This window comes from Phoenix dactylifera, chromosome 6 (assembly GCF_051530095.1).
Source record: "Phoenix dactylifera cultivar Ajwa chromosome 6, Ajwa_hap1_PhDact_Kaust_v1.1, whole genome shotgun sequence".
Lineage (NCBI taxonomy): Eukaryota > Viridiplantae > Streptophyta > Magnoliopsida > Arecales > Arecaceae > Phoenix > Phoenix dactylifera.
In genome coordinates, this window is record NC_143195.1 from 809,755 (window position 1) to 826,494 (window position 16,740).

At 36.0% G+C, this 16,740-nt stretch overlaps 1 protein-coding gene across 1 annotated transcript; it reads right to left on the reverse strand.

Annotated features, from left to right (window-relative positions):
• Positions 1-1,735: 1,735 nt before the first annotated feature.
• LOC103716596 (uncharacterized) lies at positions 1,736-15,935 on the reverse strand. The gene is made up of 14 exons (XM_088724284.1): positions 15,858-15,935; positions 14,873-14,889; positions 14,465-14,739; positions 13,614-14,383; positions 13,178-13,267; positions 12,838-13,080; positions 12,494-12,715; positions 10,446-10,560; positions 10,194-10,364; positions 9,927-10,120; positions 9,756-9,846; positions 9,597-9,646; positions 9,442-9,510; positions 1,736-9,343 (listed from the first exon to the last, which is right to left on the reverse strand). Exons 3-13 carry the CDS (start codon positions 14,718-14,720, stop codon positions 9,445-9,447), a joined length of 2,268 nt encoding a protein of 755 aa, XP_088580410.1. The 5' UTR covers positions 14,721-14,739; positions 14,873-14,889; positions 15,858-15,935; the 3' UTR covers positions 1,736-9,343; positions 9,442-9,444.
• Positions 15,936-16,740: the final 805 nt, after the last annotated feature.

Consider the following 16,740-nt stretch of genomic DNA (forward strand, 5'->3'; position numbering starts at 1 on the left):
GCACATTTTGCAAATAGCTACCATTTTTCAAATAAAATTTACTTTTCGCAGCTTTTTTCTTTGATTTTTCCCCTTTAAAGAGATGAAATATACATTCTTATTAATCCAATGAATGGTGATGGAAAAAAAACACATCTATTTTTTTATTAATATTGAAGACTTTTCATTTTAATATTGCTATGACAGCCATCATAATAATGATTATCCTAATACTAATTTTTAAATAGTTGTTCCAAGACAAATAATGCTCGTTCACTAACTACTTTAATGATCAAAAATAGTTTCAGTGCAGGTGCGTTATAACAAAATAATGTCATTATTGAAACCTTGCTTCCAATCAAAATTTTGAGCAGAGTACCTCTTACCATGAATGCCCATGTACAATGTTTCGACCATCTCCATTAAATCATAGCACAACTAAATCGGAGAACCAACGCAAGGGAAAGATAGAAGTTTCAGCGAGCTGTTCCATATAGTGTGATGGTGTACTGCACTTCAAAATCTGCACATGTTACACCAGTCTAAAGCAATATTTAGAAAAATACCACTATAACATCATAAAGAATGCCCACCAAAATCATTCTTAACTGATTGGTTAGAAGAACCATTATTGCCTGCAGCTCCAAGGACAAAAATTCTTATGTTATAAAATAATAGCAGGCTGCTATTTATCATTATAATATATATAAAAAAACACCTCTATTTCCTTAAATCTTTGAGCAAGGAAAAATGCTTTTAACTATTAATGAAATAAAAAACATTCTTAATCTAGCTCAAAAAATTGAATAATTAAAATGTTAATTTACTGATCGAATTGGTGCAGATGGTAAATAATCGGTTGTTGCAATATGCCTTGGGGATGAAAGTTCAAACCATCTTTTGGTAGGCCATATCATCAACCTCCCATGTTGCAAATACAGCTTCGGCGAATAAGGATGGATGAAACAGTGCACTTATTGGATCTTGCTTTATAAGCAAGGCATAAAACTTGAAACATTTTATTCAGGACATGTTCGATGCCCCAAAAACTCCATCAGAACCGATAGGCTAAAACATGTATTGAAAACGGCATGAAAAGTACCAAACTGCAAGTAAAAAACACTTCACAGACAAGATCTAACCAATAAATCAATTAAATACCCAATAGCAGTGTAACAACCCTAAACCTCACCTAGAAAAACTAGCTAGAAAATATTATTTAGATTTCTTTGCTCTATATAAGTATTCAAGATCCACCCAATATACATGCCCGTACAAATCCTCACATACTTCTATCTAAGTCATAGCATTCTCACTTGGCTAAATATCCAAATTAATTCAAATCTAATTACAAGTACTATTAACCTAATCACAAACACTACGATTAGTCTATAGTCAACTCGAATAGACCTATGATGCAGTATCCCTCGATCCACATGGACCATGAACTAGATTAGCTCTAATACTACATGTAACAATGCAGGACCTCACCCAAAAAAATTAGTTAAAAAGTATTATTTTGATTCTTGAGCTCTGTATAAGTATCCGAAATTTATTCAGTATACAACGAATATGGGACTAAACATATGCCCGTACGATTCCTCACAAACAATATAATTAGTACATATTGTCCAAGGAAAATAAGGCATCACATATGAAGTGCCAAGAGTGGCATAATAAATTGTAAGGACTGCACTTCTGTAATTCATAAACAAGCCAATTTTTTGGATATCTAACTGTAAAAGAAAGCTAAGCGTAGCAAGTCAAACATCCATATTCATGAATGCACCAAGTACATGATTACAAAGTTTTAAATTGGCTACACCAAGATTAACTCAAATGGTTGACAATATCAGTGTCTTAAGCTTCCATTAGCCAACAATAGGCAGTGATACAAAAAACAAAGACTGGTCATAAAGCAAAACACACCCATACAGTTTACATCACCAACCATATAACTAGAAAGTTCAATTATACAATGACAAAAGATTTCTGCTACTTCCCGCTACTGCAATCCAGATGCTAAGTATGTTGCCACCAAGTCTGACAACCTGAACCTTGGGATATATAAGTAGTCACAGAGCTCAAAAAAATGAAATCTAAACTACAGAGCAATTTCATAATTTCATGTACCTGCTACATGCGTTAAAAACCAAAAAAAATGCAAGCATGACATCCTTTTTCCAGAAAAAAGTAGTCAGAGATAATAAACCTCATCAATTGCAAAATGTAGCACATAATATTAACTAGAGAAATCTTCTAGAGAACTTCTATGTGAAGCAAAACACGACATATAAGTATATGTTACAACAGAAAGCATAAAATGCCAAGACCTAAAGTTGAAGTACTGCAAATCATAAATCATGTCAACACAAGATTTCACAAGAAAGAGAAATTAGATAACCTGAATCCTAGTTTTGTATTTCTTGAGTATATTCTAGAATCAGCATAAGAATCTTTAAGTTACGGAAAAATTAAAGCATTCACACAAAACGGACCCTCACTCCTACAGCTCAGCGTATCATGAAACTCATTGTCAATATCAAGTCTGGGATAACTGAATTCCAATTCCACTCGCATCCCAACTTGAGGTCAACAAACTGCAATAGTGTTGATGTTCCAATCAGTGATAATTTTATCTGAAAAAGCATCAAACATCAAATGTTTATGTCGTTGAGACCAGAAAAGGCATATGCAAAGTTTAGATTTTCCTACATATAAAAAACACTATTCAGGTCAAAAGAAAACCATATGCCTTCATTTTCAAAGACTACTTGCAGCCAATTCCATAACAGCATCTAGCCACATGATTCCTTTTTTAATGTACCCCAAGTCAGGTTTTCCCTTTCTCAAATCATGCTCCTCTCTTCCTCCTATCTCTAAAAGCTATTCATCACAAGCAATATAGAAGCAAGAAATGTTTGAAATGAAAATTTTGGTTCAGTTTTGCTACAACAAGACCAATATAATAATGGTACCTTACATAACAAAATAGAAAAGCAAAAGATAGTAATGTTATCTTTTTTTTTTTTAAGGAAATGCTGTCTATCAGTATATAATAAACTTTGGGGAGGGTCTTCAACTTACAATACATGAAATCAGCATCTTATTGAGTTGGTCATCTTCCAACTACAAACTAAAAGACTTTTGAAACATATAACATTCAACTGATTTATCAGTCAAAACACAAAATGCAAGGATCTTAAAGTTTTCAGGTTATCTCTGCACAAAATTAAACTATTGTCAGCATGGACAAGTTGGTCCTATTTCTGCTTTATAGAATCTAAATAATAACTTCAGTCAGTCATCTTTCTACCTAAGTTCCATAAACTTTGGTAACTAGATCAGAAGAGAATGCATATGCCGCCCTGCTGTTTATCCGTCTATAGCATGTAAAGAATAATTTTTAACCAGCTTCAGATTGTCAACACACCTATAACAAATGATAATATTGCCACCACATCTCAGATAAGCAACCAGTGGCACCTCATATCAGATTCTGGAACCCCAAAATTGGCCCGGTCTTGTCTTACAACAATTAATAAGGATTTCTTTAACTGTTTATAGAAAAGAAGAGCTGGGGTTTTCCATTGCTTCAATCCTTAAAAAAATCTAAGGGGAAAAGAAAATTTTACATGAATCCTTACTTTATAATGCAAACATTCTAATCAATAGAAAATATAGACCCAACAATCTTATAAATTTTCAATTATATTTTATGCTAAAAGGCAACCACAAAGCACCTGTCCAACTCTCTCCATCATAGTTTTTACTTGCCACCCAAAGCACCACCATTCAGATGATAAAATAAAAAAGTCAGTTATTCTACTCCAGTATTTATCCAATAATATCATGACACTATCCTACCTCATCGGCAACAGCTTTGATCCAAAATGGTTATCCAAACACAAGAATTCATTCCACTACCTACCATTAGCTCAAAAAAGGACATAAAAAATCCGTTCCAAAATCATTGAAAAAATTCAAAACTTCAAAGGCTGCTCTGATTCTTGTTCACCAACGGCCACAATAATTCATTGTCCCACAAATTGGATTAAAATCTGTCAATATCCCCCTCATGATGAGGGGTAAAATAAACTATGAGATAGCTAGTTATTTATGTATTTATCTAGTTATTTATGTACTTCCTTTGACTTGAGATTTAGCCCCCACATTACCAATCTATATGCAATTTTGTCATAAACAAATATCTTAATTTTCAAACTTTTTTTGAGTCTAAAATTTGATCAAATACTAATAGAATAGCAAATAATTTAACAATTTCAGACTCTTGTATCTCACATTTGCTAGTTCCAAGAAAAGGTATAATATCATATCTCCCATTTGCTAGTTCCAAATATAAATATGTATTTATGCAAGGTTTTTTTGCATATCAAGCCCAAGATTTTATCAAAAATACATGTAACAACTCTCCTTGTCCTTATTCACAAATTGATCTAGATACTGTTAATTTAATTTGTAAAGCCTCCATCTCCAATTAACATGGACCCTAGTTAACCAGAACTGGTGAATGATGATCCTATCCCTGGTTACTCGCAACGAGGGTCCATGAACAATAAAAGAGACCCATCCCCTTGTCACATAAACCCGTTTCCCCTCTCTAGGGTTTGTTGAACATTGCGATCATTTTTTTCCTATTGAGATTTCAACCAAATTGATTTCTTTGAGTTCTTCATTCAATCATAATCCAGAAATACATCCCTAAAAATGTCCCATCTTGATCATAGAAACACATCCCCATAAATGTCCACCAAACAACCCAGCAAATGGCTCCAGTAGAACATAGCAAGGCAAGCTAAAACCCTTGGAAATAAAAAGGATAAAAAAATGAAAGGAAAAGAAAATAGGTAAAGTGCCCAATTCTTGCCAACATCGAGCCCAAGAAAATCAAAATTTGGTTCCAAAACTGCAGGTAAAGAATCAAAAGCCAAAGTACAGTAGAGTAGCTTGATTTGGTGAAGAAAAATAGTTTCTTTTCAGATTTTTATCTCAATATTGTGTTGGCTTGAGTTTTTCCATGAGAACAACAGCAATTTTGTCCTCTTAAGTTGCAATGGTCCCATCAGACATCGAAAAAAAATGATCATCCACCATTCCATTAATCAATATAACCTAAGCTTCTTTATGCAAAAAAAGTTGATATTTCCTAGGTCAATTTGCAAATAGGTATAAAGGGAGGTATTGCATATAATTTCAATAAATCTTGGATGTGATATGCAAAAAAACCCATTTATGTCTGTGTGAGAGAGAGAACTAAAGCCTTCCTAGGTGCATCTACCAAGTTAATGCTTACAATTAAACAAAAGCAACCAAAGCATTTAGGTGCCCTTAATTCCACTTCCCCACCACGAGAAAAACTTCAAACTATAAATCAAAATATCAAATCTAACAATAAACCAACCCAGATGATAACCCTTTTCTTTCACCCTAGCCCATTAACTAGTTAAGCATATGCATTGTTTCAAACAACAAACACAATCTCGTAGATTGGCATTCCCACCTTATTTGTATCACCACAGAGAACGAACAAGTTTACCTCAGACAATGTGAGAAATAACTGATGTATTCTTCCCTACCATATTTAATAAAACCATAGTCCTGTCACTGTGTGCATAGGGTGTACTCAGAAACACTAGGTATCAGCATGTACTCTATCTATATCATATAGAATTTAAACATAAATAATTTAAAGTCAAGAAACGATACTATCAGAGAAGGCCAATGATCCAAAAGCAATAATTAGAGGAAAGGTCTCCAAGTCAACAAGAAATCACTAACTATAACAGCCTCAACATGCACACAGCAACATCAGATATCAAACAGTTAAAGAATGTATGTTTTTGAATAACTATGGACTATATTGTACATACATGGAGATCAATTTGCACAAATATACAATAGACACTATATAACTAAAATTTATCATTGTAGTAAACAACAGTGAAAAAGAATAGTCTAAATACTTTAATATGTTATATTATTCTACTTCAAGGATGCTATATCATCACATGCAACTAATTATGAACCAGGCATTCTTAGAACCTAAAGAAAATTTTCACCTTTTTTTCAGATTCTAACTGCAAAATTTAGTTGCATAACCATGTTGGCATATAAATATGCATTCAATTTCCAAAAAAGCTATCAAGATATTGCATACATTGTCAGTATGTATAGAATAATTTTAGGATTTATTTGGTTGATAAGAAATTAAAAAAGAAAATAAACTTTGTTAAACAGAAAACTTCTTTTGCACAATTCTATACCAAAAGGGAACTTCAGGAATAAGGTGAAAAAAGAATTCCAAAGGGGCATAATTTCTTCTCCAAAATGTAACAATTTTGAGAGAAAACAACAAGAAAATAAGTAATTTGAGCTAACTTATCCCCATCTTATATTTTCTTAATTCAGCCAAAAGTGAAAAAACTCCTAATTTTCCTTTATTTTTTTCTTCTGCTGATTTACTCTTTCCCTTTGTTCATTTTATCAGCAACCAAACAGTGCATTAACAATCCAGAGAAAAAGTTAACCACATCATATTGACTAAACTGAATTGTTCTATCCATAAAGTACTCAGACAACAATTCAGTAAAGGCATGCTGCAACCCACAACTACCAGTACCATCTAAGTGTGACAATTCCATACAAGATTACTCTTTACATTTGTTGATTTCATTACCAGCTGTGGTCTCGTATTCTAAATTACAACTTCTAAATTTCACTATTTAAATTGAGTTGACAGAGTCAGTCTGCCCAAAAAAGTTATGTCTTTCCCCATAGAAATATGCAATATAACTTCAAATTGCTGTCTTAATTTAGGATATCTATATCCGATCCAGTAACGCAAAGTCCACTTCGATCTTGACAACTTTTAAGTACTTCTGAGTTAACTGATTCTTATGTAGCCCAATCAGGTCTGTTAAGATACAGCTCCATCTCTATGGTTAAACCTACATGGTTGTCCTACAAGGTGACCTCCTCATATGCTAAGATCTTCAACATTTAAAACAACTGATTGACGAGATGAATCATTTGACAAGTTACTGAGTCACTAGACCATATGAAAGTAACCACATGGAAGTCCATCATCTTTACTAATAAGACTTCATATCAATTCATTATAAATATCAGCACCATCTTAGCCTAGGTCTTGATAATCCTCCATTCCTTTATCCTCATAGTTGAAATCTAAATAAAGCATGCATGCTACATGGAGCACAAAGCATCACACAAATAACAGCTGGTGTTTCAAAGCTTCTTGGTTATGGATGAGTTGTCGTTGCTTATTACATCAGATCATGAATGGAAGAAGCATGCAAAGATAAGGTTCACGAAGCTCCATGTATCATTATTGGTAGCAGAAAATCTTATGCAACTCTTTATCTAAAGATTCAACCAAAAAAAGGAAATATGTGATGCATGTTTCAAAAGTATCACACTTTCATTCAAAACATTGGTCAGCATGCACAACTTAAAGAGATTCACCAGCATCCCAGCTTCACATCAATGTTGGGCATCGATATTAAATTACACTTGAAATTACCTCCAGAGGAAACAAAACTAGAGAAACATCGAATCTAACATGAAAAATCACATCTATCAAACCCATCATATCGCCAATCATGTCTTGGAAAGAGCATTCTAAGTCAGAGACCTCAACATGTTGAAGCAGATCAACGTCTCCAAACAGAGTTCATGTATCATATCATTTAAGAGTTCTGAAGTAGTGATGACCCCCATCATCTCTCTTTCAGCATAACAATTTTAAAATGATCAGATTAGTATCATTCTGACACTCCTAATATGAATTACAAAGCCCAATATTACATTAGCAAAACCTTTTAAATCCCAGTGATATCATATGCTCCACGTCAAAAAGGGAATTCAAACAAGAAGAACCATAATATTAGACTCCACAACAGTACAATGTGAGGCAATCAACTCGCAGCACAAAGAATAAACTCACCCAGTCACATTTAGTGGCCAGTTAAAAATTAAAAGAAAAATTTAAAAACAACACAAAATGGTATACATGAATTTAGAATCAACCCTGAAAACCACCAAATTCATGGCCCCGTCTTAAGGATCAACAGCAACAGCAATGCTTGCAAAGCATGAACAAATCAATGATGATACAACTCCTCGGGAACAAGTAGGGCCCGTATTACATGTTGCAAGAGTTTATCCATACTATTTCTGTACTTCATGCTTCCTTGGAACACAGAACTAAGTCTCAAAAGTAAAATGTCAATGGAACTGCAAGAGAGGTTATCATCAAATCCACCAAACAAATTACAATCGCAATCTATGCAAACATATGTTGCAATTACTTAATAAGAACACCAAAAGGCACATCCATTGGATCTCCATCAACCCAGATTAAAATCTTTTTTGTCAGAAGAGAATCTTGAACATATAGTTTGGCCAAAAAAAAAAGATATCTCACAGAGACAGCATAGGCAATTTTCTTGCAAAAGGCATTGGATAATATTTTAGAGATCCTCCAATTTAATCAAGATCATACACTTTTCACCAGAAGGAACAAGTAACATCCTTGATGACAGAATTTTAATTGCTCCAGAACCAGAAGAGCAACTTTAACAACTTTAATTCTATCCCTCTTATATAAAAGCATCACAAGCAAAAATGCATTGAAAAGAATTGCAAGTGCAATCTCTTATATATCTACTAGAATATTTGTACGAAACTGGAATCAACGATAATTATAATATTGACAACCACTCCCCTCTCTCCACTTGGAAACCACAAAAAATTGCAGTCATAATCTTCATGTGCTGTTTCATCAAATTATCTTGTACTATAAAATCAAATGCACTCTTTATGAATGCCATTTCATACTCAAGAACACATCTCTGATGGCATCATCCAGTCAATTCCATGGGCATTATATACCTTGCCATCTCTAACAGAAAAGCAACAAATCCAAAATTACTGGTTTTCCCATTTGTTTTCTTCAGCATTCCAAGTAACAGACAAATACATATGTCACCAACAAAGAGCAAATTACTTTAATCCAAACATATATTTTATCTCCCAGTTGACTTCGAGTTTATACTTGATGAGTAAAGTTAATTGAAAAATAGAAACTCTATCCAATTGAGTTCATCATTAATAGGCTATCCAGCACCACTCACATACAAACAGCATAAACCTATATAGTTTCTCCAAGGAAAATAAACTAGAACAAAGTATACTTGGAAGCCTAGATGTCCAAAAAGTTCTAAAAGTTCAACCAATTCAAGGTATAGCTAACAGAATAACTGAGATCATCATCTTATCAAGAAAGCCCTTCCTCCTGCAGCATCATACCCGCATTTGCAAATTACTGGCAATAAGAAAAAAAAAATTATAATGAGATATTAAGAGGACAAAGATGATATCAGTACAGGAACTGGAAGTTTGTGATGAAATGTCTGGCATTACCATCTAATAATAGTAGCCACCCCCAGAACGTTCACCTCCATAAAGAGATGAATATGTGCTACCACCATACTGTATAATACAAAAAAGGGAAGAAGGTAACATGCAGAAAAGATTTATCCAAATAAAATGTATAAAAAATATAATTATATACTTACATCTGAACCATAATAATCATGTGAATACAGACCACCCATTCCCAATGAATCTAGAGAACAAAGATAATAAGGCACTCAGGCAAAAATTAACAAATTCCTCCTGGAGTAACATCAAAACTGTGCAATCCAACTTTGCTCGAAAGAACAGAGAATCCGTACCTTGATAGTGACTCCTACCAGCCAACGGATCAGGATGATCAAAATGAGGGCGTATTCTAGACACAGGTTCCAAGTAACCAGGATCATGCTCCTGAACCAAATATGTAACATGTCAATCAGTCAGGAATCAGACATCAACAAAAATAGACATCAAAAGAATGTAATACCAACCATCATTGAAAATGAACGCTTGACACCATGCCCAACATCTCCATAAAAGTAAGGATCTTCGCCAAGGTGTCGAGCACCAAAAGGTCCGCCAAACTCCTCGTCTGGTAGATATGGTGGCCTTCTGGATGGGAAGGCTCTTCCACGACCTCGATCAAAGGCACCATGCCTTGCTGATGTAGAAACTCCTCTACCCCCTGTTGGTAGCAAATCATGATAATCCCTTAACTCTATTAACTCTGAAAGAAACAAAGCAAACAAGTGCCTTACCTCGAAATCCAAATGGCCTCCTATCATGGAATTCAGAAGGTATGATTTCAGAATTGTCCTCAGGTGGAAAAGAAAATCTTCCACCTCTTCCACGCCAACGAAAATTAAAACCCCTTCTACCATGAAAGCCTGCCCTATGTGAAACATATCTGCCCCTACCAAATCCCCTACCTGTTGACACAAGAAAAACTTCAGCAACATAGAAGGTACAAGAAGAAACATAAGCTCAAACAGTTGGCAACTAGTACTTACCGAACCTAGAATAAGTCCCCATGCCAGTGTGTCCAATGCGAAAACCACCACTCATTCCACCCTTTACAGCCTGAGTTTTGGGTAATGGATTGGCAAGTCTAGCTCTTGCTTTCATCTGGAAAACCATAAAAAGAGGTTAAGTTCCTTGGCTATATGTGAAACAAAATTGAAGTAATAAAATTAGATATCATAATTCATAATTTTCTGATATCTAATTCTAGTAATATCAAGTTTCATATTAATATGGAAGGAAAAAACCACATTTCTAATTGTTGGTATACCAGCCATAGAAGTTTGAAGCCACACTTACCCACTGGTTTTAATCATGTCTAATACATATGCCTCATAGAAGCAATTAAAAAAGAAAAGGCAAGAGAAGGAAATATTAGTAGGCCAATATAAGACTAGAGTCACTTAAGATATTGCAAAATGGCGTCTGCTTGAATCACTAATAATAAAAATCGTAATTTAAAAAAATAGTAATATATTTCATAACTTGTTTCATGAAATGTGGGAGGAAGCAAACATTTGAACACGGATATATAATCACGTCTATTACCGCTGTCTAATGCTTTGGTCAAAGTCAACTTCACATCACTACCCAAATTTTGACGAAAATGTCACCTGCTACCTATATTCAGACCTAGCCTATGAGGGGCTACCTGTAAATGTATTAGATTGGATCATGTTCTTAGACATTTATGCGTCTGCATCTGACAGAGTAAAGATGTTGCATATTTGTGCATGCATACACTAACTGGCCAGTCTTCAAGAACTGAACATCATTTGTGAGGATCTATAACTGCTACCACTAACAATGGTCAAAAAGAATGGTATCTTCTGAGGAAATTCAATGGCAGCAACAATGCACAAAATGACAAAAAAAGAATGGAGAAGCCAACGAGGCAGCATTCAATGATCAAAATAAATAACCGTCGAGCACCCTCTGAATCTAGGATATTTCCTCTCCTCAGTGGAAGGCTTCCGGTCGCAAACCTCCATATTCCCTACCAAACAAATCAAAACAAAACTCAAATTACCAGACTCTCTATAGACAATCTATCACTAATGATATGATAACATAGAACATGGCAAATCTAAAGCCAGAACCAAATGCCTTTGGGCTTGGGCAGTTGGGTTTCTAACAACAGGGTTTCAGCAGAAGGGAAGCTCCCACTCTCCAACCTCTACACGCAGCCCACCAAGTAGACATGTAATAAATTCAGCTCAACAAGAGTGATAATCATCAAACTCAGGAGATCAAACCCAAAACCTAACAAAGGAAGATTTCCCTAAATCACTTCAAAACATAAACTCAAAGTAGATGAGAAAAGATAAGATAGTGACAATATTATAATAAGCTAGCCAAGCAATTCGTGTATCCATAGATGATCCAAATTCTTATTTATGCCACCATAAAGAATGACAAGCTAAAGACTCCAAACAAAAGACTGTGGGCATGAAATCGACTCCAAGGCAAGTACTTACATACCAAACAAAATGCAATCAAATTGAAAGCATGCTTGTGGTTGACATGATTATAAGAGTCAATTAGAACTTGGATCATTACCTTAAATGCTCACATCTCACAATGAACACATTAGGATGGGATCCACAAAAAAATTGTGTTTTAACCTTTAGAAACCATTTCATAATGATAATTCAAGACTATATCCATGAACAAGGCTCGTAAACAGCTTGACATCACCACCCTCTTGTTTACTTGAGATTTCTAAAAGAATTCTGATGATGACTTCTTATTTTTAAAAATTTATCAATTCAATAGTGCACCAGAACAATTGATTATTCGAAGTACCAAAAGCAGAACTTCATAGTTGGCATAAGTCCAAGAAAATGATTCCTTTAACTGCCGGCATCTGATGATTTCTATAGCAAAACATGCAAGTCAACTACAATGATCGAAAAAAGATCAACATGGACTATAAATGTTGTGTTGCATTCAATTACAAAAATAATAATAATAATAAGTTAAGTGCTGATATGGCCATGTTAATAATCCAATCCAACCATGTCAGGTTTAAAGATACCTTGGACTTCCAATCACCCAATTCAGTGTGATTTACACCTTCAACACAAGCAACAGCAGCTTCATGAGTTGTAAAGTTTACAAATCCGAAATCCTTCCTCCTGGCAGTTGACATATTCCGAGCTAGCACAACACGCTCGATCTCTCCATACGCTTTAAACTGCTCTTTGACTCGATCCTCATCCCAATATGGTGGCAGCCCATCAACAAACACTGATTTAACCTGCATTACCAAAAAAATACAGCTAAATCATGATATATCAACATCTGGAAAATGGAGAGCAAAACATGGTGAAAGGGAAAGAATGGGGCAAAAAATGGATTTGTTAAAAAGAAAAAAAAAACCTGGGCCATAACTTCTGGATCTGGCTCACGTAATGGCTCGGCAAAAGCCACTTTGCCAGTCCTCTCGGGGTGGCCAAAAATAACATCTGGCTTTTGGAGCCGCTTGTAGGCAAGCATTGCATCTTCATGGCAAGAAAACTCCAGGAAGGCAAATCCCCGACTCAGACCTTCGTTTTGGGTGTCCTCAACAAGAGTAATATTCTCAACCCTATCAACTCCATAATCCTTGAGTTTTCTCCTAATCTAAAATCCCACAAGAACAAAATAAAAAATCATCACCATCTCTACAATAACTTGTGGTTGCTAAATATAAAATTGCATAGAAAGTGGCGAACCATACAGCTTCCTTTGTCCACGTATTGCAGATGTTGCCTAAAAATAGTGTGTCATTGTCCTCACTTGGTGCAATGCCACAGCGCTTGCCACGTATCTGAGATCAAACACAATTACATCAATGAAACAACATATTGAGTAAAAGCAATGCTAAAAAAATATTCATGTTCTGATATCAAAATCTCCTAAACAATCAACAAAAATAATTATACACCGGTTATGTTCCCAAAAATGCCACTCAGAAAGGTTAAATGGTTCAGATATTGCTCCATATGTGGCAGTAGTTCAACTTATATGGCCTGCAAACCATATCTACAGACTCAAAAACTAATTGTATTGCCTATTCCACTTAATTACAGTATTATATTCCCATATGCAAAAAGGTAGCAAGAAAACCAATGCTACGTAGAACAAAACAAACAAGAATAAAAATAAAATCTCACAATAGGATTTTTCAATTCCGAGAGCGCCTTGGCAGCCAGCTCCTTGCTGGAAAACTTCACAAACGCAAAGCCTTTGTTCTTGTTGGTAGCAAAATCTTTGTGGAGCCGGACCTCAACAACCTCCCCAATTTTCTCAAATGCCTTCTTAATATCCTGTTCCACAGCATCACGGTCCAAACCCCCAACAAAGATCTCCTGCTCCTTTTTCATCTTCCTCTTCTTAGCCATATCCGAGATCTCAATATGTTCGTCCTCCTCCATCCGTGCACCTTCTTCCTCTTCTTCCCTCATCACTGCCTCCTGCCCTTCTCTACCTGCTGCCTGCTCCTCCCCACCCACAAACTCCTCAACAGGCTCTTGGAAACCCTCTGGCTCCCCCTCCTCCTCCATCTGCCGGTCTCCCGCAGCCTCTTCTCCCTCATTCCTGACAGGATTGCTCTCTGGCTCGTCCTTGGCATCCAGGACCGCTTTGGCCTTCGCATATGGGACTGCTTCGGCCTTCGCATCTGGGACTGCTTCGGCCTTCGCATCCTCGTCCTCCTTCACCTCCTCCTTCCTCGCATCTTCTTCAGCTTTCGGTAGTGGCTCTTCCGTGGCATCCTCCACCTTTGGTGGTGCTGGCTCGTCCACAGCCTCCTCCACCTTACGGGCAGCTGCCGCAGCCCTTCCACCCAACGGCGACTTGGCCTTGCCGCTCGCCTTCTTCTCTGGAGGAGACTTCACGGCCGAAACCAGCTTCTTCTCATCGGCCGGAGTTGCCACTTCCTCGACTGGATCAATGACACATATTATCAAACACCTGGACTACAGCAACAGCCTAAACCTAGGGTTTAGAGAACTGGGGCTTCTACCTTTGGGTTCTGGCTTAGCATCGGGCGTGGCGGGCACAGGGGCCGGGGAAGAGGCGGCGGCGGCGGAAGCGGCGGCGGCCTTGGCGGCGGACTTCTTGGCAGCGCCCTTGGCGGACTTGCCTCCCGATTTGGGCGTGGATTTGGGCGCGGCCTCCGGTGTTTTATCGGCGGCAGCGGGTGCGGAAGAGTCTTTCTTGGGTGGAGAAGTCTTCTTGGCAGGCCCAGATTTGGGAGCGTCGGCATTTCGAGTCCTCATGCTTCCAGATAACAAAACCCTAACGGAGTCGCAACCGAACGCTTGGAGAGTTACTTGTTGAGATGACAAATCTAAGAATTTTCTTTTGAGAATGACGAAAGAGAGAAGAGGAGAACTGGGGGGAGCGATAGAGAGGATTTTTTTTTCCGTACCTGGAGATCTTCTTCTTTTAGGGCTCGTTTGGTTCGCGGGAAAAGAAGGGGGGAATGTGTGGTCAACGGGAAAGTAATGAGATGCCTCTTGTTTGGTTGGAGTTTTCAAAGGAGAGAGAAGGGAAAGTTATATTCCCATGGGAATGTGATTCCCATATTTCATGGGAAAGTCTTTCCCATGAAAAACATGGGAAAGTTACTTTCCCATGAGGCGGGAATCACTCCATTTTTACTTTTTCCCAAAAAGTCCTTTCAGCATTAAAGAAGCATTAAAGAGGCATTAAAAACTTAATTTTTATTAAGGGCATAATAGGAATTATATATAACTTTCCGGGCTCGTTTGGTTCGCGGGAAGCATTTTCCTTCCTAGGAATATGATTCCTGGGAAACAAATTCCTAGGAAGAGGATGCCTAGGAAAGTACTTTTGGCATGTTTGGTTGACCATAGGAAAGTGACAAATTTTCAAGGTGCTTATGTTTGGTTGGCCATCTACTTTCCTAGGAAAGTTATATATAATTCCTATTATGCCCTTAATAAAAATTAAGTTTTTAATGCCTCTTTAATGCTTCTTTAATGCTGAAGGGACTTTTTGGGAAAAAGTAAAAATGGAGTGATTCCCGCCTCATGGGAAAGTAACTTTCCCATGTTTCTCATGGGAAAGACTTTCCCATGAAATGTGAGAATCACATTCCCATGGGAATACTACTTTCCCTTCTCTCTCCTTTGAAAACTCCAACCAAACAAGAGGCATCTCATTACTTTCCCGTTGACCACACTTTCCCCCCTTCTTTTCCCGCGAACCAAACGAGCCCTCCTAGGAAAGTGGATGGCCAACCAAACATAAGCACCTTCGAAATTTGTCACTTTCCCATGGTCAACCAAACATGCCAAAAGTACTTTCCTAGGCATCCTCTTCCTAGGAATTTGTTTCCCAGGAATCATATTCCTAGGAAGGAAAATGCTTCCCGCGAACCAAACGAGCCCTTAATCGGAAGAAGAGAATAAGAGCAAAGGAACGGGGGAGCAGATGGAGCCCGGTTTGGTAGGGGCTAACATGGCATCCAAAAATAATTCCACGTTAGATTATTATATTTGGTTAAAAAATGGGAAAAAAATAAAATAAAAGATGAGTTATATATATATATATATATATATATTGGAAGAGAAGATAATATAAATATCATCCAAAAGATGGTATCTGTTTATTCCCCAACAAAGGTAATCTAAAAATACCATCATCTATATTATATTAATTATATTATAATTAATATATATTTAATAATATATTAATATATTTATTAATATATTTATTAATAAATAATAACAATTGACAAATACTTATTAATTACCAATAAATGAAACACAGAATTTATTAATAGTTAATATATTTATTTATATACTAAGATGCATTAAAATTTATTTATAATAAGAAATATAATTTTTAATATATATCTTATTAATTTAAAATATTTATTAACTTATGTAAATATATTCAAATATTCAAAATAGCTGGTATTTATATAAGTAAGGCCATATATGGCGAGCAAATAGACTAAAAACAATTATTATTACTTGATTGTTTATTCAAAGATGTTGGCGGAAATTTAATGGTATACTCATATAAGATTATCTCTAACCAAACGTAGTAATTTTTTTTTGATGTTATTTTTTGAAGTAATGTTTCCACCAACCAAACATGTTAAAATTTATTTTCCTCCATAAATAGTTTTCTAGATAAATAATTCTCATGAAGCATCAGATTACGAAGAAATCTAGCAAACCTAGCCAAAGGATTGCTCAGCCAAAAAAAGAAAAAATCTAAAGTATCAAGAAGAAAAATCTAAAAATGGAGGAAGCGAGAAGCTTC

Excerpts from the sequence above, each read along its gene's own strand:
- LOC103716596 (XM_088724284.1), bottom strand. The coding sequence starts at position 14,720 with ATGAGGACTCGAAATGCCGACGCTCCCAAATCTGGGCCTGCCAAGAAG. Across the intron at positions 13,268-13,613 it reads CGGAATTGAAAAATCCTATT|ATACGTGGCAAGCGCTGTGG; the intron begins GTGAGATTTTAT and ends GTTTGATCTCAG. Across the intron at positions 10,365-10,445 it reads GGGGACTTATTCTAGGTTCG|GTAGGGGATTTGGTAGGGGC; the intron begins GTAAGTACTAGT and ends TTGTGTCAACAG.